Source organism: Gekko japonicus, unplaced genomic scaffold (assembly GCF_001447785.1).
Source record: "Gekko japonicus isolate JY-2015 unplaced genomic scaffold, Gekko_japonicus_V1.1 scaffold102, whole genome shotgun sequence".
Classification (NCBI taxonomy): Eukaryota; Metazoa; Chordata; class Lepidosauria; order Squamata; family Gekkonidae; genus Gekko; species Gekko japonicus.
The window spans coordinates 990,099-1,017,938 of NW_015172006.1; the positions used below are offsets into that span (position 1 = coordinate 990,099).

Here is a 27,840-nt window from a genome sequence, read left to right on the forward strand (position 1 = left end):
GTTCACAGGAGTCTGGATTGTGGGTCTCCCCAAGACAGAAAATACAGTACTTGTGACCGTCTGGAGGAGCCAATTTACTTCCACAAGTACGACAATGATTGAAAAATCCCCACTTCTTTGACTTTTGTCTTTTTCCCCATAGACTGAGGAGGAAAAAGTCCAAACGACGAGAAGGGTTGGTGGTGGGGGGGCCCAGCGGCCCAAAGGCCTGAGGTAATTTTACCTCAGACGACGAAAAACAAAAACTCTCCTTTTTTAAAAAAAAAAAAACGACAAAAAAAAGGAAAACAGAAGAGAAACTGAGAGAAAAAACGACAGCTGGTCACTAAAAGTGACCAAAAACAGCGATCCGGCCAGACCTCTCGAAGACAGGTCTGCTCAGCGCGGCGGTAAGGAAAGAACTGGTGGGATGTGGTGATCTTCGAGTGGTCATCTGTGCATTCACACCACCCGCCCTCCTGCCCCGCTGCTGTCTTCTTCTACCTGTTTTGTTAGGAGATTGATATGCGGTGGTTGGTAGGAACTGGCGGGATGTCCATGCCTGCCCTTCTGGGCATGCTCACGGGGGCTCCTGAGCATGCTCAGTTGGGCCAGGCACGAAAATCCTTTTAAGAGAGCTTGCTACGGCACCGGCAGATCCAGTGCAGGCGCACTAGATCCCATTGGTGTGAGGCACAGAGACCACGAAGAAGATCTCTTACCTACAGAGGCCAAACAATGGGCTATCCACCAAAACCTATGCACATACTACTTTATACCAGGAAGGCCACAGCTTAGCGAGACTGAGAGGGTTGTGGAGAGATGTGCTCAAGACTAATCATGCTCCTGATGATGTCATCAAGAGTACATAGGAGTTTCTGAATTTTGAAAGGCGCTGGGGAAAACAAACAAGTATTAGTGAACCCCCAACCATTTGAAATTGAGTTGACGGGAGTTTGCCCACCACCACTAGCTCCTAGGAGACAGAAGTCACCAATTAAAAATATATTGTAAAAAGTAAAGCAGAAAGCTGTCCTAAGAAGAAAAGCAAGACAAAGGGTTAGATCTTGAAGAGCATTTCCCCCTCCCCAAAAAAAGAGAAGACCCAGGAGAAAGATAATCCCAGTGATAGTAAGAAGCAAAAAATTGCAGCTACCACATGTCCCAAGCAGACAACAAATGGAAAGTATGCACCGTAAACAGAGCAGTAGGCAACAACAAATGAAAGCAATATCCTGGTCCTTTTCAAGCAGTCTACTGAAGGGCAAAACAGGAAGACACTTTACCCTCTTGGTTTTTCGACATGGTTGGCAAATAAAGGAGCACCTTCAGTCTTCAGTAAAGTGGTTGGCTAACAAATTATAAGAGGAAGTCCTGCCTTCTTGGCTCTTCTAGGTGACGTTACTAATCAGGGAGGTATTATGCACAGAAGCACATGACTAGTCTCATAGCATGCCATGACCACAGTCTGGCCCCACCTGCTACAATTACACTCTCAGGGAGATGTGCTCTCAAGGAAATGGTTGGCAGTTGCAGTCCCAGTCACCCTGGGCCGCTGCACAAGGTCAATTACATGTGCATCCAAACCTGACTCTCAACATCATTGCCAGCCAATGTTTCTAGGTCACTAGTCAATAACTTGGCAAGCAGAGATTCTGTACCCAACTTTGATTTCATTGTAATATTCGTAAATCTAATTTGTTAACATAGTATAGAACCACAATTTATTCACCTTTAATGAAACCACCCAAGTAAATTTGAACCAGGACTGTTAATAAGGAAAGACCAAACAACAGAAATATCCCCCAAGGATGAAGACAACGGACTGGATCCAAAAGGAGTCTGTTTCATGAGCAGAAGGGCTCATCTGGGGAGGAGAAAAACCTTCTCTGACAGTCGACAGGCTCATTTAGATTCCAGCCACAGTTAAGGATCTTGAACTACCCTTTTTAAGTATTGGTTTCTGGGAAGCAAACAAAGACAGCAAATGTCTGGGAATTTTCTTTATTAGAGCAGGAAAAAATCTTGATACGAGCATCACAGCTCTCCTGCAGATTACAGAGGGGGGAAATCCCCTAAACCTCTTAGGTTCCAATAAGAGAAATTATGAAGCATGCCAGAACTCTGCAATATAATCAAAAGTGATGGGCTGTCATAGAAAAAAGAAATCAGAAGAGCCAGCTCAAAATGGAACATTTTGTTCAAATTCCTAATCGGTTATTTTCTGTCTTGCTCTGGAGCTCAAGCCTGCCTACCTGGAGCATCTGATCCTTCTGACTGGCACTGTCCATTAAGTGCATGACGACCAATTCTTGGCTTTGCAATTTCTGATTGCTTTCGCTCAAAAGAGCGTTGTAATGTTGTTCCATCGCCTTGTCTTTCTCAACCATTTCGTCGTGAGATTTCTCAAGCTGATTTCGGAGGTCCTAATCGAGAAAACCAGGAGGAAGAATGTCAGCAAGTGAACAAAAACAGAACAACTTCATTTACCCAAACACACAAAAAGTTTCAAAAAGCCTTTGAAGGTTAAGTTTCACTTTTCATTGCTTTATGTTACTTATGCTCCAGGGACTTCTGAAAGAAGCTTTCAAACCACTGTAATCTGAAAGCACCTCAAAAAACAACAAAAAGAGCATGTTTTCCCATGCAAAACATTTTACAACCCTTATCTACCTAGTAGAGCACATGGACTGGAGATTTAAAGCCTTTGGAGAAATGTATTCAAGATCATCATCAAATATGGTTTCTTCACTTTTATTTCTCCTTTTCAAACAGATAGTAGTAGTGGATTCCCCAACCTGGCCTTGCTTACTTAGAAGTAATGTCCTCTGATTTATGCAAAACTTGGAAGCACATGCCACAAAAATCAATGGAATTCAAGATGGCAGCCAGAGAAAAGTTTGGGGGAATGGTTGTTTGGGGGTTTTTTTTGTTTAAATAATAATTAAGAGTCATCAAATTGCAACCAACTCATGGCAATACCTCATGGGGTCTTCAAGGTAAGAGATCCATTCAGTATTACCTTCCTTTGCATAGCAGCTGTGGCTTTCCATGGTAGAAGAGATTGGATTTATACCCCACCCTTCACTACCCTAAGGAGTCTCAGAGCGGCTTACAAACTCCTTTCCCTTCCCCTCCCCACAACAGACACCATGTGAGGTAGGTGGGGCTGAGAGAGCTCTGACAGAAACTGCCCTTTTTCAAGAACAGCTGTGCCAGAACTATGGCTTGCCCAAGGTCATCCAGCAGGTACAAGTGGAGGAGTGGGGAATCAAACCCGGTTCTCCCAGACTAGAGTCCGCGCACTTAACCACTACACCAAACTGGTGGTCTCCCATCCAAGTACTAAGCATGACACAGGTGGTTTGCCATTGCCTTCCACTGCATAGCAACCCTAGTCTAACTTGGTGGTCTTCCACCTGACCATGGCAGACCCTGCTTATCTTCTGAGTGCTAATGAGCTAGTCTGGGCTATTCAGGCTGCAGTTTAGACACAGAAGCTCCTGAGGTTTCCAGAAGCTACTCCATTCCCAGTTTTCCAATTCGTACACACACAGATCTAAAAGTTCACTCCACTAAGCAAACTTATCTGCTCCCTCTGTTAGAATTAACAAACACCCACTTTCTCCAAGGAACTCAAGGCAGCACCCATTATCACTTCTTCCTCCTTCTCCTAGCATTTCCATGAGGTAGATTAGGCTGAGAGCAACTGGTCCAAGGTGACCTAGCATCCTGCATGATCCTTCAAGTGGGGACGGAATGCGGGTCTCTCCTGTCCTAGTCTAGCATTCTAACAACGACACCACATCAGGTCCAGTGTTCCCTCTAAGCTGAGTTAGTGTGAGCTAGCTCACAGTTTCTTAGCCCCTGGCCCACACATTTTTGTCTTCGCTCAGGAAGGATGGCTACAGAGCAAACTCATTTATGCTGTAGCCAAATCGCTTGCTCACAACTTTAATGCCAGTAGCTCACAAGTTAGAATTTTGGCTCACAAGACTCCACAGCTTAGAGGGAACATTGATCAGGTCTCCAGACAATGCATGACTGATAAGTTTCAAGCAACCACTGTCAGCTCCAGGAGCCTGTCAGACGGGGGCACTATTGCCGCTGTGTGGCCCATCCCCAAAAGGCAAGCATGTTGGAGTGATCTGCTTTCATTGGGGGAGTTTTCAGTTCCACAAATGAGCAACTTGAGGGGGGCGAAGGAAACTTTCCATCACTAGAGCTCTTAGAAGAAAGCCAATGGGTTTCTACGCATCAGCTAATAGAACACTGCGGCCCTCTCTGCCCCTCCTGCAAGACGCTTTCTGCCAATGTCCGCCTCAAGGGACCACTCTGTGATTAATAACAGTTGAACTTGGAAAACAGGACGGGAAACACTTTTAATGAACGTAGGCTGAAGGTCAGAGAGGTGCCCCCATCTCTTGTTGAATGGAAACTCAGGGGAGAGGGTTGGAAATTTTAAGCATAAAGCTCTCAATCAAAATTCAAGGTGGGGGGGGGTGGCAGGTCCAGCCCAATTAATTCTTGTCTATTCCCAACCAAATAATCAAAGAGGTCTGTTCCAGGTACACACACCTAATTAAATCATCTGTATTAAGGTTTAAAGCTCTAGATAAAGGCAGCTAGACTCAGTAGCTTGGATTTGGGGATTTGCCTCAGAAATTCTGACTCTGCTGCACAAACCAAAAAGGTCAACTTGTACTCCTGCTACATTCCTTAATACGTTGTCAGAGGAGCTTCATCTCATATGTGAGGCTGCGTTTAGTTCAGTGGTCTCCGGAGCTTTCAAAATCCATCCAAAGCCCCAAAACGCTAATGCTCCGCAGGAGAAAAAGAAAACCTTTAATTTGCTGTACAGATGTAGCAATGGAGACACTCGGTTCTCAGTCAAGTCTGCAGGATATGACTGGAAAGCCTAGCTGGCAAGACTGAATTTGTTGATTTGGGGGCTTACAGATGTGCACGGGTTCACTGTTAAACTGTGCCTGGACTCTCCACACTGTGCCTTTCTCTATCTTGGTACTATGACCCCTTTAGGGCAGTTGCTTATTAGTCTAAAGCCAATGCTCGAGAGTTCTTTTTGTGTGCCCAACCGGTCCTGCTGACAGGATCAAAGGCTGGGATTCCAAAGTAGGTAACCGAGCAGATGGATCGCATTGAGCCATGGAAGTAAGTGGTGATGATTTCCTTCCCAAAAGAGCATGTGGGAGAACAGACTTACGATTCTGCATGGCTTGCTTGGTAAATTCTGAACAATAAGGACAAGAGTCATTCTTGGAGCGGTCTTCCCCACAGCAGGAACAAGCTGTACCCACCCAAACCAGGGAGCTACCTGTAAAGGTAGGCCATTGTGCTGTACCCAGCCTAAGATAAAGAGTGTGTGTGTTTGTGTGTGTGTGTGTGTGTGTGTGTGTGTGTGTGTGTGTGTGTGTGTGTGTGTGTGTGAGAGAGAGAGAGAGAGAGAGAGAGAGAGAGAGAGAGAGAGAGAGAGAGAGAGAGAGAGAGAGTGTGTGTGTGTGTGTGTGTGTGTGTGTGTGTGTGAGAGAGAGAGAGAGAGAGGAGGAGGAGGACTAGGAGGACTGGCATCTACTAAATGACACTGTGGGGGTTTTAACCTTTGCTTTAAAAAAAGTTAGAGGAAAAAAACAGCAAAAAGTGCAAAAGGTAAGGTGAAATGAGAAAAACACTAAGAGGGGGGAAAACCCTAAGAAAGTTCAAAAGAACACAGAGCTGCTAACAGCATGGCAGCTGGAGGAGAACTAAGGAGTTCATTCCTCCCTTTGGACACGCAGAGTGGCAAAACTCTCCCTCGGGGAAGGCAATTTGAGTGCCAGTTTCTGGGCTAGAACTCTAGAACTTTCCAAAGTTGCTTTTGCAGCTGTGGAGGCAGACCATGAAGACGAACCAAGAAGCATGGAGGATTAGTGCCGTCGATAACAGTGACCACTGCTAAGCAGCTCAGGAGTGGGCAATGGTCCTGTATTTACAGTCCCCATCCCCATTCTTCTAAACCACCAATTTCCTCCCATTGAGTCAAACCATGATACAGGTAATGACCCAGAGGATTGCCTCCATCTGTATTTACCTGCTCACGGCACTTTTCTCTCACCCTCTTGGTAAAAGTACTCCCAAGGCAGCTAATCACAGTCATAAAGGTAAAGGTAAAGGTTCCCTTGCTTGAAAGCCAGTCAAGTCTGACTCTAGGGTTGCGGTGCTCATCTCTGTTTCAAAGCCGAAGAGCCAGCGCTGTCCAAAGACATTTCCGTGGTCATGTGGCCGGCATGACTAAACACCAAGGCGCACAGAACACTATTCCCTTCCCACCGAAGTGGTACCTATTTATCTACTTGCAATTTCTTGCTTTCGAACTGTTAGGGTGGCAGGAGCTGGAACTAGAGATGGGAGCTCACTCCATCATGCGGCACCCGGGTCTCGAACTGCTGAACTACTGACCTTCCACAGCCTGGAGTTCAGAGTCTTAACCACTTGAGCCACCGCAGCTCCAATCACAGTCATAGAGATAAATAAATAACCATCAACAACAAATACTTAGGCAGAGCAGCAGCTAAAACAGCAATAGGAAATATCATAATATCCAAAGTTCAACCACCAACATCAAACGAACACTCACAAAATTAATACCAGCAGACTGCTCTAAAACTTTCTCAGTGCTGTCTTAGTAAGTGGCAACCGAACCAACAAATTCAGCTATTAAAGAAACACATAATAGGAAAGGGGAAGAAAGGGAACACTAACCAATGACTGGTGGGGGAGGGGATATTTTTACCTGCTGACTAAAATTCTGTAGGATTAGCACCACGCAGATTTCTGTGAAGAAGAAATTCCAGAGCTGGGGTGCCAAAATAGAAAAGACTTTGGCCTACCCACCTCAATTCACAAAGTAGGCACTGGAAGGCCTGTGAAGTTCATCTTAACCGCCAGGGCAAGACCATGTGGGAGAAAGCATTATTTGCCAGTCACCGTGGGCTTTCTGTTGGGGCCCTGCTTCCACACGACACTGCAGGCACATGGCTTAGGGCTCTCTCAGCAGCAGTACACTGAATACTCCCCCTTCCAATATGTCTCCTCCATCCTTCCAATATAAAATCAAGACTTTTTATTCTAAAAAGCATTTAAAGGCGAACAGATTGTGGTGATTCATTTATATGCTCCTATCCAATTCCTAGTGTTGCATAGGATATTTTAACCACAGCTGCTCTTGTCCCTGCTATATTGCTATTGTTTTAAAGTTTCATTTATTTATCATAAGCTGCTTTGGGCACTATTTATACAGTAAAAAGACCAGGTCAAAATATTATAAATAAGTAAACAAGTGAGCAAAAACAAATATAATCAGTTGGTTACAAAGTCTTGACCTGTAAAATGCCCTGTCATTAACAGCCTTGCTCAAGGCTTGCAAACTGAGGGCTCTGACGTCCTTGATGGAGTCAATCCATCTCATGTTTTCCTAGCACTATTGTCTTTTCCAGTGATTCTTATCTTCTCATAATGTGACTCTTGTCTTATCATAATGTGCTAACCAACAATAGCCTCAGTTTAGCCATTTTCACTTCTAGGGAGAGTTCAGGCTTGATTTGATCAAGAACCCACCTATTTGTCTCTTTGGCAGTCCACGGTATCCGTAAAACTTTCCTCCGACACGACGTTTCAAAGGCATCAACTTTCTTCATTGTCCAACTTTCACACTAATGGAATACCATGGCATGAATTACCTTGATCATGGTTGCCAGCGACACATCTTTACACTTAACAATCTTTTCTAGCTCCTTCATGGCTGCCCTTCCTAGTCTCAGTCTCTTCTTGATTTCTTGGTTGCAGTTTCCCTTTGGTAGATGATGGACCAAAAGAATAGAAAATCTTGAACAATTTAAGTTTCTTCATGGTCAGCCTTAAAGTTGTATAATTCCCCTGTAGTCATTATTTTTGTCTTCTTGATGTTTACCTGTAATCCTGCTTTGGCACTTTCTGCCTTAATCTTCATCCATGTTTCATCTGCATATCTCAAATTGCTAATGTTCCTTCCCCAAATTTTCCCTCTGCCTTTGTCTAAATCTAATCCATCTTCCTTATATGTTCTTCATATAGATTGAATGAATAGGGAGATAAAATACACCCTTGTCTGACACATTTGCCAAATGGAAACCATTTTGTTTCTCCACATTCTGTCAGAACAGTAGCCTCTTGTCCAGAGGTTGGACATCAAAACAATCAGTTGCTATAGCACGCCCATTTCTTTTTAAACCAACCATAGCTTTTCATGATCAACAGTTTTCTTGTATGCTCCAATAACCAACATAGGCCCCTGCCACACGGCAGGGGGAAAGCCGCCAAAAAGTGTGGCTTTTAAAAGCCGCGCCAAAGTTGAAACGGATCCCCTGGCCACGCCGCCTTTTCTCCCCGGCACGATCAGACGCCGGGGAGAAAACACAGATCTGACGGCGAGCCAGCCGAACTGCGCATGTCGGAGCGCAAGGACGCGCCGGCGATCAGACTCCCGGTTTGCGGCGCACCTTTGAGATGAACCACCTCGGTAGGTGGTTCCAACTTGATGCGGGTTATTGCTCGGAAGGTCCATTTCGGGGACGGAAGCACTACGCTTCCCAGATGTTGTGGTGTGATCGCGGCCGTTTGCTCCGCCCCCGAACCGTCCCGCTCCCGGCCCAAATCCCCTTGTGTGAACGGGACCATAAATTCTCAATATGATCTCTAGTGCCTCTTCCTTTTTCTGAATCCAGCTTCAACATCTGGCATTTCTCACTCCATATATGGTAACAGCCTTTGTTGTTAGATTCTAAGCATCACTTTACTTGCATGAGAAATCAATACGATGGTCCAATAGTTGCTAAAGTCTTTGACAGCTCCTTTTTTCAGAATTAGAATGTAAACTGACCATTCCCAGTCTGTGGGTCATTGGTTTTTTTTCCATATTTGTTGGCATATTCTTGTTAAGATTTTTGATGGACTCCATTCCCATGGCTTGGAATAGCTCTACTGATATCCCATTTACTCCTGGCGATTTGTTTCTCCCAGTTGCCCTCGATGCAGTTCTCACTTGGCTTTCTAAAATATGTTCATTTTTAAAGAGATCCTGTTAAACGTTTTTCCCTGACGTTCTGTGATTGGTTCCACCTCCTGAGGCAGCCATTTTGGAGTTAACTCCACCTCCTGCAGCAACCATTTTGTGGTTGTGCCCATGACTCTGGGTCAGAATTCCAAAGGTGCCCACAGGCTCAAAAAGGTTGGGGATGCTTGTTGTAGACTGTGCTAGAGAGTACCCTCTGTTCCATTAACTTATTTCTGCATTAAAAAAGACAACACCTCAGCTTAGTCAGAGAACAGGAGAGCTAAGTGAAAGGAGACTCAAACCCTCCCTCCCTCTCCCCACTGTTTTTCAACCTTAATTGGAAAAGATACAGAATGGGAAAGCACCCTGGCGTGACAGTTTTTGAGTGGAGAAAAACCACTGGAGAAAAACATCAGCTTCTCTTTCCACTACACTTCTGCTTGGGTTCACAATCTTTAAAAATGCATAGGAGAAAGTAACATGCAGAGGTAAGGTAATGGCCAGCTTGGCCCTGCAAGAAGGGAGGCAGTGTGTGCTTCTCACAGCCTGTTCCCAATTGCTTAACCATGGTGAAGCGATTGACAGCATTACCATCTGCAAAAGCCCGATGAGGCTTCCGCAAACCCAGCTACATCCAAGGGCTGCCATCCTTAGAATGATTTTATTTTAGAGATCATTTAATTTCCCAACCAGGAGCTCAGATTACATCTCATTCTGAATAGAGTGGAAGAGAAAAAGGAAATTGGGATGGTTCATTTTGTTAGCTTTATGGACTGGCAAGACAGCAGAGCAGCCGTCTCTGCTAACGTTAATAGAACAGGTTGCCGTTAAGCTCATTCACTGAGATTTTGCACCGGAGTCCTCAAACAGTTTCCTATTTGTCAAATAACAAAAATATTGCAGTCTGCTCCTTGCTCCCACCTGCCTACTTAATGGGTAACAGAGCGCATTCACAGGGGTTCTGGGGAAATGTATTTAACTATGAAATGGAAGCAGCTCTTGTGCTGATATACCAGCAGCAGGAAAGATGGCCAAGATTACAGTTGTGAGAAGAGAAACATAACAAGAGCCCTGCTGGATCAAAGGAAAGGTCTGTCTAGTCCAGCCTGCAAGCCAGACATGGAGGCTAAAGCCTCCCTCTGTTGTTACGTCCCAGCAACTGGTGTTCAGAGGTGTATTACCTATAATACAAAAGTGTCATTTAGCCACCACAGCTAAAAAGCATCATTAGAATCCAGAATTTTATTGTGTATATAGCCAGAGGCCATCACAATACAGAATTATCAGGTTTAAAACATTCTGATTGACTAAAAATTTACCACCACCACCCCAATTAATCACACCCTGACCAGAATAGCGTAGGCTGGCCTGATCTCATCAGATCTCAGAAGCTAAGCAAGGTTGACCCTGGCTAGTATTTGAATGGGAGACTTCCAAAGAATACCAGGGTCGTGAACCAGAGGCAGGCAATGGCAAACCATCTCTGAACAGTCTCTTGCCTTGAAAACCCGATGCGGTCGCCATAAGTCAGCTGTGTGACTTGACAGCACTTTCCATGACCACCAATTAACCACACTCAGAGGACCTTTAACTAGGAAGCTTTAATTAAGTGACATTCCCTCTTCTGTGGAAGTTAAAGAGAGAATGACTCTAAAAAATACATACATCACAGCAGGGGGAGATCATCTAAAGATAAGGATGCTTTTATTTTAAGAAGTTTTGCTTTTCCATTGACATTTCATATATTAAACAAAGTCTACTAATGGCCAAACTAGATGCTTAATTATATGACTTGGGTCCAAGTTCCCCCCAACCCAATTTACTTTCCCTGCGGCCAAATGGCAGCAGCAGGAAACTCCCCCATAACAGTTTCCTGACCCGAAACTACCTTGTGGGGGGTATTATCTGTCCCATTTTGGAGCTGCGTGTACACATGCTAAGAAAGTGCTTGAGCATCTTAAGGATGGCTTCCACACAAGTTCACTGTGCTCATTATTGCTGGGGTCCATGGTGTGCTGGCAATGTGAGGGAAGTCTAGTAGCATGGGAGAAGCACAGGGGTCAAGGGATACACCTTGGCATTCCTAGGTTTAGCATTATCGAAAGATAGTGAGCCCTCCCTAGTCGCACTTTAAGGGCATCCACCAAAGATTGCCAAGAACTTCTGGATCCAGGATATACTAGAGTCTGCAACAGACTCTCAATCCCCTTTCAAGGAAGTTCTCTCAGGTTCATTGAGCTCTATAGCCAAGTAGGAAGGACCCCCACATTCTCAACAAGATACGAAGACTTGCCAAGCATAATAGACCCAAGCATTACAGATCCTTATAGACCCTTGTGGCATGCTGCTCACCTGCGCCCTCCCCCATTTATACAAAGGTTCATCTTTCAACCTTCAAATGGAGAAGTGAGCACCAAACTGCTGCAAACACTGCACAAAGGGTCTGCAAGAGAAATCGTGGATCTGTGGGTGACAGCTCCATCAAGTCCAAGAAAGGAAGCCAGCTGCCAATTCAGTTATCAATCGTTTTGGCCAAAGGGTGTAAGGCAGTGAACAAAATTAAAGCAGGGGTTGGAATTCCAGATAACACATTCCCCAGCCGTGCATCTCCTCTTTTTCTTGAACAGAATCTTTGTACTCAGTTCATACTTCTTTTTGGTGCACCTGCCGAAAGAGGCCAAGCCCAGGAATCACAATGTTTGGCCATAGATAAAGCACAGCGAGAGCAGTTCGTGTGACCCTGGGCCCAAGAGCCCTCCCTGGACTGTGCGACAGCTGCTGTGTCACTCACTCTAGAGGCTGCTGGGTGGGTTATGACCCCTGGAAGATGGCCTGACCTAGAAACTGAATAAGAGAGCTTGCCAAGGCTGCATTCCTTTGTGGCAAACAATACCTTCAGGACTGGGACCAGAGTAGGGTCCCTTGTAGCAGTGATACTGCAGGACACCAGATCCTCCAGTACTGATGCCAGATCAAGAAAGACTTGAGGGATACAATCTTTTTTCATTTTTACCCAGTTAGTGAATTTTTGGAGGGAGGGCTGAATGATTCACCATCGACTAATACCATAGCCTTAATTCACCCGAAAATAAGAATGAAGGGGGGGGGGGAGCAGTTGGAACAATGTCCTTGAAATCCTCTCCTTCCTTGTCCAGCAAGGTCATACTGGCTGTTTCTCATTTCCTGGCATCCAAGCTCATGGGCAGGAGCCTTGCTGGACATGTTTCTACCACTTCTACAGTGTCTGGGGACTCCTGGTAGGTCAGGTTTGGCTGTCACTGTCCACCCGGCCTGCTGGAACTAGTGGCCCAGGTGCTCAGGGAAGCCCAGTGTAGAAGTACACAGGTGGTGCCCGGCCCAGTTACAGCCTCCTTGCCCCCCTCACTGATGGACTAAAGGGAAAAGGGCTTGGGATTCTGAGATTATACTTCTGTGTGCCTGTTAATCTTAACACTAATTCTGTTATTCTCTGGCTCTTGCTTTGCAGTTGGTATGCATTTCTGAAATCTTCTGAGGTAAGACCAGATTGCTTACCTGTAACTTTTATTAATTATTGTTCTAAGAAGGCACAAAACTCACCAGTATGATGCACAGAGACCACACACAAAAAAATTACAGATACCCCTGGCCTCTATAAGCAAGGCAGGAAGAAATCTGGGAATTTAGAGAGAGATCCTTCCTGCTCAGGAAGGGCTTATGTACCCCCATCTAGGTAAAAATAAAGGTTTCCCTTGCTCAAAAGCCAGTTGAATCCGACTCTAGGGATGCAGTGCTCATCTCCGTTTCCAAGCCGAAGAGCCAGCACTGTCCAAAGACATTTCCGTGGCCATGTGGCCGGCATGACTAGACGTCGAGGCACACGGAACGCTGTTACCTTTCCACCGAAGCGGTACCTATTTATCTACTTGCAATTTCTTGCTTTCGAACTGCTAAGCTGGCAGGAGCTGGGGCCAGAGATGGGAGCTCACTCCGTCATGCAGCACTCAGGTCTCGAACTGCTGATCTACTGACCTTCCAGTCTGCAGTTCAGCATCTTAACCACTTGAGCCACCCGCCTACCTAGTCCCAAAAAGCAAGATCTTCCCTGAGCTGAATACCCCTTTCCTGTGATACAAGTTAGCATCTCTATTCATTCTAATGAACTTCTGAATCTGCTTTTTAAAAACATCCATTTTACTGCACCATATTATTGCAAGCAAGACTTGCGCATGAATTCAAGTACTCCCCTGCATGTTTTAAAACTATCGCTGACAATCCCCACAGTAGTTAAAACTATGCAGAGTACAGTCTCCACCCCCTCCTCAAGCCGTTAGAACTGGAATGATTTGTCAAAAAACCATAGGTCATAACAAAATATTATCTCAATAAAAAATGAAAACCCAAAAGACAAAACCGTCTAACTCGACTGAAGTCCTTTGTCATAAAAACTGTCGGCAGCATGCACAGCTACAAATTTTTGGTGCTCTCTTGCCATTGCAAAGGCAACCTTTATAAGAGCATTTCCATCACCATCAATGAGTAAATGTTAAAATCTGTTGCTAAATTGACCGATGGGCCCTTCTATAAAGAGATGCTCTGAACATCTCACTCATAAAACCTTGTAAACAGGGCAACGGAACATTTAGAAGAGCCCCTGCTGTACTATTATGGGTTGAAAGGATTCCCCCCCCCCCATCACAATCCTCCAGAATAGAAGTGGATATCCACTGAAACAGAAGAAAAGTGTCAGGGCTCTTCTGATAGGCTACACAGAAATATGAGATACCTTTCATACTCATGTGTAGTCTTACACTCATAATACCATGGAGCAATCTCCACATCAGGAAGCTTAGACTAAATCAGATTGTGCAAATACATTGTTCAATCTATTTTTAAATTGGATTTTAGCTGCTACAGGCTTAACACCATTAAAAATAGGCACACAAAAATCCATAGGATTGAATTGGATATTCATGCCTGTGGTCCCGGGTAACCTCATCAGAAATGCTCTTCAGGGGACCACATTCTGGCAATCTGCCCTCCCCCATTCTAGATTGGCCACTAAAAACAGGTACATGAATACCTGACTAAAATGAGTACTATCCTAGCTTCAGATACATCAAGAATAGAGGTTGTCCTTTTCCCAACTGACCTGAGGACCTGCCAATGTTACTGAGCTGTGACGACCCTGCAAAGCATCTTAGAATACCATTTCCCCCATAATATTTTGAGCACAGGAAAAAAAACTTGTTTGGTACTCAAGCGTTGTGGTGGATCCTACCCCATCCTTCTAGTCCTTTGAGTAAAGTTTATTTATTAAAACATTTATACTCCACTTTTCCTTCTGGCTCAGGTTTCAGGCCTTCTTCCAACTGAAGTGATTTAAGAGCCACTTAAGTTGGAGGAAGGCCTTAGAGTGGGGGTGTCAAACCTACGGCCCGCAGGCCAGAACCGGCCTGCCCAGGCCTTTAATCTGGCCTGGGAGTGGGGTTCTCCTCTCCCCCTCCCCTGCCCATCCTCACTTTTCTAAGCTTGAGCTGCCCTGGAGTATAGAGAGCAGAGCGTGAGGCTGCCTCTGAGAGCAGGAAGCAGAAGGCAGGGCTGCCAAACTTCCCAGCCACTGCTCTCAGCCTCCGTAGTCCTCATCACAGGTAGGCACAGGTGGTGGTGGGGGGTCCTTCTACTGTGATCCTTGTGGTTCTTTTTTATTTTAAAACTTGTTTTGCAAAATCCCACTATTCCCCCCACTTTTCCAATTGAGGCAGGCACGTTTTAAGGGCGCAGGGGAGGTGGTTGGGACCAGCCAGAGTTACAATATAGAGCTCTGCAAATTCAAGTGACTCCAGTTTTGCAGAGAAATACTAGTTTTAACACACATACCCTCCTAATGTGGGTCTCCAACGGAATAGCTGCTATAATATTTTTAATTGTGTTTGTCTGTGTCCTTTGTAAAGTTTATATCTCTGCTACCTGGCATTACATTTTATGATGCACACGGCCTGGCCAGACAAAGTTCCATTTATGTCATAACAAATTAGTTCTACACCCCTGCCTTAGAGGATGGTTGGATCCACCCCAGGACCACCAAAACACTTTACTGTGCTGTGGAGTGCCCCTGTACCCTGACAGTAAATGACATGACATCCAGTCAAGAATGCTGCACGCAAAAACTAAAACCGCAAAATATTTTGTTCTGCTGTTTAAATCCTAATCTTGATTTCTTGCAGAAAATGCAGAAGATTCTCACCTCTTTTCCGTCACGGAGGAAATGAATTTCCACAAGGAGCTCTAGACTCACTAGATGGCCCAAGGCAACCTGCTCTCTCAGACACTCATCTGCAATATGGGAGTAATAATACTGACCTACCTTACAAGGTTGTCGTGAGGCTTATAAAACGCACCTTTAAGAGCTTCAGCTCTCTAGCACACTATACAAACCCTAAGGACTATTATATATCTGGAATCTTAGCTCTCAGCAGTGTTTCTCTTCTCCTTTCACACAACAGTGAAACCCTCAGAGCAGCAGAAAGCATTGTTTCCACCTTCCTCGGGAGCAAGGGCCACGCCTCGGTGATAAGAGTACCTGCTTGGCATACAAACAATCCCAGGTTCATACATTTTAAATTCCAGTGATCTTTCAGACCACAGTAAGTTGCTCTAAGCATCTGCACATTTGAAGCTAATGTTAGACAGCCTTAAGTGACATAAACCGCAAGACGAATCCATACGACGCATCCGCCAACTGCTTGCGATGCTAAGGAAACTGAAATGCCAACTGTAGTAATTACATATGCTGAAAATTAGCTCCAGGTCATGATAACCTTCTCTCAGTTGTCCACACCTGCCTTAACGGCAGAAGTAATATCTGGCTTTTTTCAGAGGCTCGCTCTGGAGAGAGAGAGAAAAATTCAGAGAACCGGCAGAGATGCAAAATGGCATCTGCAATTCAGTCATTTAAAACTGGAGGGGGTGTGAGTGAAATGCTGTGGTTGCTGATCTGTGGACGCAGACACCCCTCTGCTGGATGTCAGCAGTATTGCAAGAGGCCCTGCAGCTTGAGTGAGACTGCAAGACCAAGCGGATTGGAGGGCAGTCGCCCTGCCTGTTGTTCTTCCCCTTCTGCGTGTCAAGCAGAGGGCTGGGTAAGAGAGGTCCGCTCGAATCAAGAATAGGGGATCTTGGCCAAGGAAAGCTGAATCTTCCCTATTTTATCTCCCCTCACACTGGCATTCAAATTCCTTCCTTCCCACCCCACACTCTACTGTGATACAATAAATCGGCTGGAGGGGGGAGGAAGCTATGTGTCCCCTTAGCTGTGGAGTCTTGTGAGCAAAAATTCCATCTTTGTGAGCGACTGGCATTAAAGCTGAGAGCGAGTGATTTGGCTACTGCATAGATTAGTTTGCTCCGGAGCCATCCTTCCCGAGCGAAGACAAAAACGTGAGCCGGAGGCTAGAAAACTGTGAGCTAGCTCATAACTCAGCTTAGAGGGAACACTGGGAGGAAGTACCCAAAAGGAAGACGTTTGAAGGGGAAACACTCCATTCTTCTCTTGCAGGCAACACCGGGTGCTGAAAGCCAATGTTACAGTTACAGGAAGCTAACTTGGAGGCCACAAGGAATCGAGTGGGGGGATAGTTCACTTGGATATTTTCCCCAATCCAAAATTAATCACAATGCTATTAGCTCTCAGTGGCTAATTCCCCCCCTTGCCTTCCCTTGCCCCCCCCCACTGATGCCAAACTGCCCTCAGGATTTTTTTTCTGGGGGGGAGGGAGTCTTTCTTAATTTATGAAATATTTTTCTACATACCTGGAAAGCATTCAGAGCATGCAGAATTGCGAGCTTCATTATGGGTGGGCCTATCTGACTGCCCTATCTGTTGGATCCTCAGGTTTGCTACGAGAAGGACCAAAGGGAATCACGGGAGGAGGGAGAAATAATGAATCAGGAAGTCCAGCCACCCCAATATGTAAGTCTGCCAAGTTCCAGGGATGGATAAGTTGCTTCCTGCTCACTTCGTCCTGAACTGCAGCAGTCTAGCCCTGTAGCACTGATGGATGATGCTGAAGCCAGGGGAGTGGGAAGCAATGATTTAGCCTTGAGCCTGAATGATGCAGTGCACAAGACAAAGTTCTCCCTCTCTCCCCTCTGAGCCACGTGGGAGGGTTGGGGGGGGAGATAATGGAAGCTCTTACTTTGAGAAAGCCAAGGTCTCTCCCCCCTTCTGATTTCTCTCCTTTCAGCTGCTCCCTGCATTCCAAGCCCCTAAGACAGCAATGATCATGCTCAGTTCTCACGAGGTGCTTTTTTGGTGAGGACTTTTTTTGGAGCTGTTATAAATGCACTTTTCCCCTTCATACCTGGGCAATCCCCCAGAGTGTGCAGAAACACCTAACATGTCTGTGAGGGGACTCTTTTTCCCTGCCTTAATGATAGGTTCAGGATTAAATTGTTGGAAAGAACAGGCTGGTAGGCCAGGAGGAACGGTACACATTACACAACTCTTCCCCTCCCCCTCTCAGGTAAGTTCTACCATCTATTTTCCCCCCTTTTAACCCACTCTCTACGAGTATGCTCAGTTCTCATCAGGTGTGTGGGTCTTTTGGTTCATCTTTCTATATACCCGAGCATTACCAGATCTGGAGAAGCCACCATCTTGTATGTGGATAGCCTGAGTTTGCCACTTTCATGCTTGGCACAAGCCATTCCCTTTGCTATTGGATGTAGTAATGATGCCTTAAACTAGAGCCATTCCAAAAACAGTACAGTCCAGGAGAGGGGGAAACATGAGGACTGAAGATGACCTTGGACTGAAGAGGGAGCCTTTGGCTTGCGTGGGATGCTAGAATGGGGGGGGGGGGGGAGAATTCCATTCATTCCTGACTCACATTCCTGCGTAGAAAATCCAGACATTACATGCACTATTTTCTATCTGTATCTTAAACATGGAAGAAAAAAGGATATTCACATTAATGGTTTTGTCACTTTTACTCCTCTGCAGCTGGGCTCCTTCGAGCTCCTTCACTAGTCTCTCCCTCTCAAACTGCAGATCGGCCAGCTCTTGATCGCTCCTCCTCATTCTCTGCTGGAGCTTACGGTTCTCCACGTCTTTGGTCAGGTTTTCAGAACGCAGCTCTGCCAGGAGGTTCTCTTTTTCAGTCAAGAGGGCCTGGTAACCTTCGGCACCCTGGAACGAAAAGGAACAACCTTGGACGGCACATGCACAAGTCAATCAGCTTGCCCAGCTTCCTGCTTGCTTCTTTCATGGTTGTCAGCGATAGAAAGCAGGACAGTGCAAAAGACAGGGAAACCCCAGTGATCCAAATGATGGCTTGTGGAATAGCCCCCATCACAAATACATTAGGAAAGCTGCAGGACAAACTGCAGTTAGCCCCTCACCTGGATGCCTACAGTGAATACAGCTGCCATAAGTCAAGCTCCTATTGTTTAAAACAAAGCTACAGACGCTTTTTTAAAAAACCTTCCAGCCTTAGAGCAGTGAGCCCCTAGGCTAAGAGCAAGAACGAGCTGTGCCTGCAGCTTCCAAACAAGAGGAGCACGCAGAACATTCAACCAGAGTAGCTGCCCCTCCAAGCACCCACAGGCCTCAGCTCTCTGGAATGAGTGGTGGAAGACAGGTTTTTAAGACACTCTGTGCAAGTGTGCACTGCAGCACTAAGGTGGTGAACCTGTACCTGAGCAGAGTTTGCAGGTGGGAGCTTAACACTGAAGCTTCCTCCACAGGGGAAAAATGTCCCACCCATATGAAAACAAGTCAAGGAAAAGGATTTCCCCAATTTTCTATATGTTGGAACTTATTGTACAGATGTGCAAGGTCCCACAGGTGGTAAATGGTACAGCACAGGCATAGATTTACCACCTCTGGAAACATACAATGGAAGTAATAACAGGTTAAAACAAGGTTCTGATAGAAGCCTCATTCTCAGCTGACCTGTGTCTTGACTGTACCACCAGTGGATAAATGACTTCTACTATTCAAATTCCCTGCTGATAGAAAACTAATATGTCAAAGAGAACGCTGGGTTAGAACCTGTCTCTAGGTTGTTTTACTGTGGAAGAAGGGTTCTTGTCCCCTACAAAGGGATATTCCATCATGTGCTCCTCACTGCAAGTCTTTAGAACTCAAACACGAGTGGATCACCTCAGTGAGAACCAGATTACAGCTCCTTTCTGAAAATCTTATTTCTGCCAGTCTCAAAGAGACATGCAGGCCCCAGATGCGCTAGAGAGGTAATGATGACCCACTGCCCTGGGGATTCATTAGGGCACAAGGATACGGGCTTGCCCTGGTCTGTCAAAGAACATCAATGCTGTCTTTTCCTTGCTGCCATATCAAGAACCAGTGGAAAGATCAAAGTAGCATAATTTAACAGCTTTACCTGCAAATAACACTTACTCCAAAATCCAGACAACAATGAATACACTTTAAAAAAAAAAGCAGCCATAGCTTTTAATGTCTCACCTGGAATGTCTGCATCTGAGCTTTATGTGTGGCCTCTCTGGCCTTGACCAATGAGGCGTTTAAACTTTCCAATTCAGAACTAAGCTCTTCGTTCTAAAAAGAAAAGGAAAAAAACCCCACTGAAGTATCAAGTGCTAGGAAAGGAACGCCGCTGGAAAAGTGCTGGAAAAAGTAACTTTGGAGCTTATTGTGAATGTGTGAAGATGCCTTCAGGGAAGTCCTGACTCTTGCCACTTGCACAGGCAGGGCTTTTACCAATATCCCCAGTGGGAAGAGTCCCACCCAGTTTTCTAGTCAAACTACAGCCCAAGAAACACCAATGTTCAAAACCAACAGAAAACGATTCCAGACACTGAAGCATCCAAATTGTGTTGGAAAAGTCAATGTCTTGGGAAAGTCAATGTCTTGGGAAAGTCAATGTCTGGTGTACAAAGACCCTGCAGGGGGCAGCAAGAAGACAATTAGATAGGATTGTGAGGTCAGCACCTTTTCTCTTGTTAAGTGTCATCCCTTGTCGGTCTCCAGATTGCTACTCTCAGGGCAATTTCCCCCTTCTTCTCCAAAGTGCCACAATCAGTCTTACCCACTCTCTCAGCCAGATATGTAGTTAGGAACTGCTCTCTGTCTCTTCTCTTTCCTATCAAGTATGTTAATTCCTTAAAAAAAACCCTTTATCTACTCTTTAATCAGGTTGTGCACGGTTGCTGTGTTAATTACTCTGCCAGCAAGCTGAACCTTGAGGGAACTGCCGACAGATTAACCAGGGACTGCAGAACAGCTGAACCTACACACCACCTACTTGCACCAAAGGGAGAAGCCACCGTCCACCTGCTAAAGGAAGACTTGGATACTTTTCTATACACTGATCTGTGCTAACAGAGAATCTGAACTCTTGGTTCAGTTCTGCAGCTTTTCTTCCTCGCCCCCAACATGCCGCTTCACACCCCAGTGGCTTAAGGCTCAATCAATCCTCTTGTGAGAGAAAGTGTGGCTCAGTGGTAGAACAGGTAAAATATTTCAGTTTAACTCCTGGCATCTCCACTGAAAAGGAATTCAAGAAGTAGGAACTGGAAAAGACTGTTCTCAGTCTGGGGTCCTGGAAGCCTGCTGCTGGGCAGAGTCAACTGCTCTGATTTGGTACAAGGAAAGTCTGACCTGCTCATATGACAGAATGAAGGGGAAAATCAGTTCCTGAGCCTGTTGGAAAACTGTTCAATTTTGGAATAAAGAAAGAATCAGGGTGCACAGACAGTCAGAAATTCCTTTCTGATTGCCACGGCTTTTAAATGCCAACATTCTTCTTGCCAAGGCCGCCGAGCTGCCACTGGCTAGAAATCTTGGGTATCTAAAGGCAGAGCATAAGGAAGTTGGTGAAATTCCCACAATGAGAGGGTGGGGATGGTGGACAGTCTGAGTAAGGCTTTCTCCTTAAAGTGCTTCAATGAAGATCTGCCAGATTAGTCCAGAACACTGAGGAAGGAAGGCTGCTGCCTGAGGTCTCCGGGCTTTTGGATGTAGCCCCAAGGCCCAGTCCTGCCTCAGTCCCTGCCCCAACAGAGTCGTATGGGAGCAAGTCTCCACCCTAAACCCCTTCATATCAGGGTCAGCCTGCCCTTCCCCTAAGCCATTTCCAGCATGCTTTGCTCAAAGCTATTTTCCGGGTATAACATTCTACATACCTCATTTTCTTTGGCCTTTAAAGCAAGCGTTAACCCCTGGATAGTCTTGTCCCGTTTCAAAGCATTTCTTCTTTCCACAGAAAGCTCCCTCTCCCGTTCATGCAGTTCCTCCTGGAGTGACTAAATAAGAGAGTGGAAAAGGGCAACATGATTTTAAACACACAGCAACCATTTTGCATGCTTGAATACGTTGCAGGGGTATCAGAAAATTTTTTTCGCGGAAAGTCTTGTCACTGGCCTAGTGTAGTGTGCCGCTGTTCGGGCTTAGAATCCTTGAATCCATTACATCATGACCCATGGAATAAACTTTCCCAGGATTGGAAGTGACCACACTGTGGTCCAGATTACAAAGGCAGTGCTGTATGGATCTGTACAATGGATGGTCCACTCACCATAAGAGGTTGTACCAGATGGACTTTAATTATTTCCATCTCTTAGGCAATTGCCCACGGTAAAGCACTAAAATGTATTTGGCACTTCAATACCAAGGCCTAAGGGTCACAAATGATGAAGATGTAAGCCTGTCTCTGGACCGTGCCACTTGCAAGATCGGAGCTCATGCATGTGAAAACTCCACTAAAATAAAAAAATCCCAGGGTATATGGTCTGGAGATACATGATGCAGCCACCTTGTCAAAGCAATACAAACAAACAAAAAACACCGTGATGAATCTATAATATTATATAATTAATAAACTTATTACACATACAAAACATTGTGTGAGAAACCAATAACATATAAACATAACAACCCTATAAATACCAAACAACCCTATAAATACCAAACCATAACTAAATAAAGTTCATATAAGTCCATTCCAAAAATCAGTCATGACAATGGGAAGTTCTCTCAAGGAATATAACAAGTTAACAAAGTATAAGAATTTTTACAAGAGTCTTCTGAAGCATAGAGTTCCAATCCTATCGGGCTTCCCTCTGTTGAAGCTATTGCTGAATAAGGATCCAAGAGCCCAGCCCAACAAACAATCAATGTAGGTAATTTCAAAGACTCTCTTTTTCGAGAGCTGACGATCCTTAAGAATGATTGATCCGCCTGGCATTTGGTTGAGGCAGCAGATGTCCCCCCGCCCCCCCGCTTCTCTGGCCCTAGCTTTTCTGGCCAATCTGTTCACCAGTGGCCTGATCTTGATTGGTCATCTGATTACCTCTTTGTTTACATGGTATTTTATGATACTTTATGTGTAAATTGTTATTTTAATACTATTTTAATTGTATTATTTAATTGCTGTACACCGCCCTGAGCCCATTTGGGGAGGGTGGTATCTAAATCTAAATAAATAAATAAACCTAGGTATTTCAAAGACAGAATGGAGCAGCCTTCAAACTGGGCAGCAAAATTAGGTGCCTTCTCCTGAAGCTCAGCGTACTAAATTACCCAATCTCCCCGTCTTCTTTGACCTTCAATCTTTCCCAGCATCAGGGTCTTCTCTAGTGAGTGCTCCCTTCTCATTTGGTGGCCAAAGTATTTGAGCTTCAGTTTCATTATCTGGCCTTCCAGGGAATAGTCAGGGTTGATTTCTTTTAGGATTGACTGATTTGATCTTCTTGCAGTCCAAGGGACTCTCAAGAGTCTTCTCCAGCACCATAGTTCAAAAGAATGAGAAGGGAGCACTCACTAGAAAAGACCCTGATGCTAGGAAAGATTGAAGGTCAAAGAAGACGGGGACGGCAAAGGATCAGATGGTTAGACAGTGTCATCGATGCAACGAACATGAAGTTGAGCCAACTTCAGAGGACGGCGGAAGACAGGAAGGTCTGGCGGGATCTGGTCCATGGGGTCGCGACGAGTCGGACTCGACTGTGCGACTGAACAACAACAAAAATCTCCACTGTAAACAAAGTACTTCAAGGACAGAACGGAGCAGCCTTCAAACTGGGCAACAAAATAAGTGCCTTCTCCTGAGGCTCAGCGTTAGGTAGGTATTATAGATTCAGGTAGGTATTATAGATTCATCATGGTATTTTCTGTTTGTTTGTACTGTCATCTCAGACCATGTTCCCCTGGTTTTTCCATACCTTGTCAAAACAAAGCAGACCTGGGTCAAGACAGCGCCTAGACAGGAGAACTGCTGCCTTGAACTCAACAACAGAAGAGAGGTGAGATATAAATGTAATAATGTATAAATGTCAGGAAGAAAGGTTTTACCTGAGCCTGGCTCCCCCGTACTCTGCCTTCCTAAATTCAAGGATATTTCATACAGAGAGCAATCATGCGTGCCCCCATCTGCAGTGTTATCCATATTAGAAGGGAGTAAGCCAAAAAAATCAATAAAATCCTTTTGCTATTTGTTCCTAGTACAGGAACATACCAATTTAAAGGCTTAGAAATCTTGAATCCATTACATCATGACCCACGGAATAAACTTTCCCAGGATTGGAAGTGACTGTGGGGGGAGGAGACTATAAGCACTTTCCTGATGGTGGTTGGTGGGATCCAAGCCAGAAGCTGTAAGTGGCTCAGGCCTCTCAGAACCTTCGAGAAGGCCTTGCAATAAACCATGGTTTGTTCAACAAACTGGTAACTCTGCCAGAGAAACAGGACGTCTCGGATTGTGCTTTTTGCTTCCACTTTCCGGCAGGGAAATCTTCCCTCTCCTGCTGTCTTCGTGGCTTACAAGAATGGTGCTATCACTAAATTGTGGCTTGTCAGAATAGCATCTGGAAGACCTAGGTTCGAATCCCCACTTTACCACAGAACTTGCTGGGTAACCTTGGGCCAATCACCATCCCAGCCTAACCAACCTTACAGGGTTGTTGTGAGGATAAAATTGAGAAAAGGAGAACAACATAAGCCACTTTGGGTCCCCAATGGGGAGAACAATGGAGTATAAATGAAGTAAAATAAAATATATAAATAAAATTTTAAATTCAGACATCACAGCAAAACCACATCTGAACAAGCGGCAGTTAACAAGCCAGCTAACATCTTAGGATGAAATCCCAACTGGCTAGTTGGATCACCTGCACTGAAGCATCTCAGGTAACTGTGGGTTGATCAAACTAGTGTATAAACAGTTTATTGTACTGTTTGGATGCAGCCTGTGGCGTACTGACCTCCAAAAGCGGGATGCTTCGTGCATCAAATTCAAACAGCTGGGAGATTAAAGATCACTGTGAAGCACAGGTTGGTTGACAGTCTGCTGCCTGCGTGCATCCCCATGATTGGTCAGCGCCAGCTGAGGAGAGCTTTAAGAACAGCTGAGTGCTGAGGAAAAGGGTCTCTTTCGCCTTGTTGTCTCTGGTGTCAGAAGCCAGACAAGTTGAGTGTGTGTGTCAGAGGGAAACAGACAAGTTCAGTTGTGAAGTGAAGGGACACAACTCCTTGCCCTTACTGTGTACCATCAAATCTGAGCACAAGTTCCAAATAAGAACTTTAGTCTGTCAGCCCAGCTGAAAACTGTTTATTTCACTGGGTCAAGAACTGAGGGTCAGTTTTGGCAGGGGGGATTGGTCAGTAGGTTGAAGCTGCCAGTCCAGCCGAACAGAAAAGGAATGTTGCTTCTAGGAAAAGGAGAATATTTCCTTCTCAGTTATTCAGTGGGTTCAATTCTGAAGAGACCCCTAGATTGGGTGAGAAAGGAAACGGTCTTAGACTCCTCTAGAGTCCAAGGGAAAGCTGTAATCCCACAGGGAGGGACACCCGTGCGACGAACCCCCCCCGCCCCCCGCGGGGGGGGGGGGGGGGGGAAGCATGGCCAAAGTGCACAAAGTGCAGCTTTTTAGAGCCACACCAAAAGAGATATGCGGCAGTGGGATCAGATAGATCCCCTGAGCCGCCACGCAGTTCTTCCCCGGCACGATCAGATGCCGGGGGGAAGCCACTGAAGGGAGAGTGAGGCAGCCGGCTGCGCATGTGTGCGCATGCGCAGTTCAGCCGGGAGCCTCGATTGCTCCTGCAGACGGGTGCGCCGGCGATCTCACGGCTGTGCTTGCTGCGCCATTTCGGGTAAGTCCTGCTCTTTTGCAGGTTCTTTTTTCATGCGCATTTTCAGCCTGAAGGGCCAGATTGGGGACGGGTGCGCGCCGCTTCCCAAATGTTGCGGTGTGATCGCGCCCGTTTGCTGCGCCCCCAATCCGTCCCTCTTCCGGCCCTAAACCTGTGTGACCGGGGCCTAAGATAGTTATGTGAATCATTATTATGACACATCGTTGCTGCAAAGAAATCTCCAAGACAAACAAACCTCACACTGTTAGGAACTGAGTCCCTAAGAAACTAAGCTTCAACAATACTTTGAAGCCTGTTCAAAATTATTACAATCTGTAAATACAACAAAATTTACCTCAGTTTTCCTATTCCTAACTTGCCTATTCCTAACCCAACCATGCCTGTTTAATGAAGTCATCATTCCTGTTTGAACTTTACTTTGTGTCAAGTGCCATTTACAAAGGAAATAACAAGTGAGCTCCTGTGTATCAACAATAAATCTCTGGCCTGGGCAAAAGCCAAATATATTCTCTATCACAGAATGGGACACGCAGACAGTCATAAACTGTTTATTAACACTCACTACCAAGGAACTTGCAAGTAGATAAATAGGTACCACTTCGGTGGGAAGGTAACAGCGTTCCGTGCGCCTTGGTGTTTAGTCATGCTGGCCACATGACCACGGAAACGTCTTTGGACGGCGCTGGCTCTTCGGCTTTGAAACGGAGATAAGCACCGCAACCCTAGAGTCGGACTCGACTGGCTTTCGAGCAAGGGAACCTTTACCTTTACCTTTTTACCAAGGAACTGCTCAGACAGAGCTATTTCGTGTTTTGGCAGAAAAATCTGCGTCTCAGAAAATGAAGCCGCGGGAGTCTATCATATTTGGTGACAGCAGAGGGATTCAAAAGAAAAACTCACAACTAGTTGATCCCACCACAAAAACACAATAGTATAACATATTTCATGAATTTGTGAGGAATTAAAATTCCAGTCAGAAATGTCCCCCCTCCCTGAAATCTAAGAAGGCACAGGGAGATGGGCAACCAGAAAGAGCCTCTTCTGAGGAAAATCCTAGTCAGGAATTAGAGGTTATGAGAATACAGGTAGAACTGGCAAAATTAGAAGCAGAAAAAGCAAGAGCTGAGAAAAAGCAACAGATAGAATTAGCCAGAATTGAAAAAGAACAGCTACCATTAAAGTTAGCCAAGACTGAAAAAGAAAAGGAGTTGGCCAGAATTCAGACAGAAAAAGGAAACAAATAATGTAAAACAGAACAGCAGGAGAGAGAAAGGGAGGCTAATAGAGAACATGAAAAAATTAAAATGGAGAACGCTAAAGGACATTCCATTTGAGGTGAGACAGCGGAGGAAGAAATATAAGAATTAGTGACTTTTCTTCAGACTAATTTAATTGGATACAAATGGCTATTTCCTGAAGGAGTAACTTTTAAGATAAAGGATAAAAAAGAGAAGATTGACTCTGTGTTTAAAGCTAAAGAGTTCAGCTGGGAAAAGCAGAGGAAGACGACGGAAAATCGAATGGAGACAAAGATTCAGAATCTTCCGGAGAGGACTCTTTGACTGAGCAGGGAGCAGCAGCTCCAAGAAGTCCTTATAAGCTGAGAAAGGGGAAAAAGAAGTAAAGGCTGAAGGACTCTGAATTGTGCCTTGAATTCAACAATATGTTAGAGATGAATGGGGGGTGGTTTACAGGCACTTAAAAAATTAAATGTAAAATTAGCAGAGAAAAATGAGTATGTTTGACTCAGTTTATAGAAATGAAACTGAAGTAGTGACTTATTGTAACTAAGCTTGTTGGAGATCTCCTCTCTTGGGTTTTTAGATAGTAGTGGGTTTCTTTACTTTGTCCCTGTATGTGTAGTTCCCTATATCCTTTTTTCTTTGTAGTATTTGTAGAGATATAAAAATAATTTAAAAATCCCCTCTGGGGGAATTTAAAAAAAAATTAAAATGGAACAGCAAGCGAAAGAGAGGGAAGCTAATAGAGAACATAAAAAAGGAATGTATAAAAATGAAAGAAATACAGTTAAGGGCTGAATTACCCATTCCTCAGAGAAGGGGGCGTGCATGCAGGCAGCAGCCTCTACTTCACAATAAGGCATTAACCCTATAATCTCCCAGCGCTCTGAATATGATGCACTAAGCATCCTGCTTTTGGAGGTCAGTACATCACACAGCCCTAGTCTGCATTTAGCAAGATAGATTATTTGTACAGTTGTAAACACAGATCCAGAGAAAAACACTGGTAACCTGATTTTTATTGGGTGAAAGAAACATCAGACAGCATCAATGGGGGTCGTCTTTAATTGGATACAAAATAATGAATATTTTAGGGATGTATATGAATTACAGGGCAAAAGATTAGGAATGAATAAAAGAGAAGGGGTCAAAGAATAAAATTGTACTTTAAAATGCTGTCAATTGCTTTGAGGGCATAACTGCTGAAAAATGAGGAAAAAGTAACTTAAGAAATAAAACAATTTTAGAGTTAAACCAGATGTAGAAAAGGGGAGCAAAATCTAAATCAGCAACAGATCTGAGCAAAGTCATGCCAAGGATTAAGAAAATATTTAAAAATATATTTTAAAGCTCTCCTTGGAGGAAAGCCATTTGCAAACAGAATATTCAGCTCCTGCAAGTATTCATACCCTGCCAGTATT

General features: G+C 44.9%; 1 protein-coding gene across 1 annotated transcript in view; it reads right to left on the reverse strand.

Annotated features, from left to right (window-relative positions):
- The window catches only part of CDK5RAP2 (CDK5 regulatory subunit associated protein 2), a 204,707-nt gene that overhangs the window by 139,870 nt on the left and 36,997 nt on the right, over positions 1 to 27,840 (reverse strand). Inside the window, exons 10-13 of the mRNA XM_015420167.1 lie at positions 21,212 to 21,331; positions 19,533 to 19,625; positions 18,018 to 18,236; positions 2,235 to 2,405 (exon numbers count right to left, since the gene is read on the reverse strand). Of these exons, the coding sequence (XP_015275653.1) occupies positions 2,235 to 2,405; positions 18,018 to 18,236; positions 19,533 to 19,625; positions 21,212 to 21,331 (603 nt within the window). The remainder of the gene's footprint in view (positions 1 to 2,234; positions 2,406 to 18,017; positions 18,237 to 19,532; positions 19,626 to 21,211; positions 21,332 to 27,840) is intronic.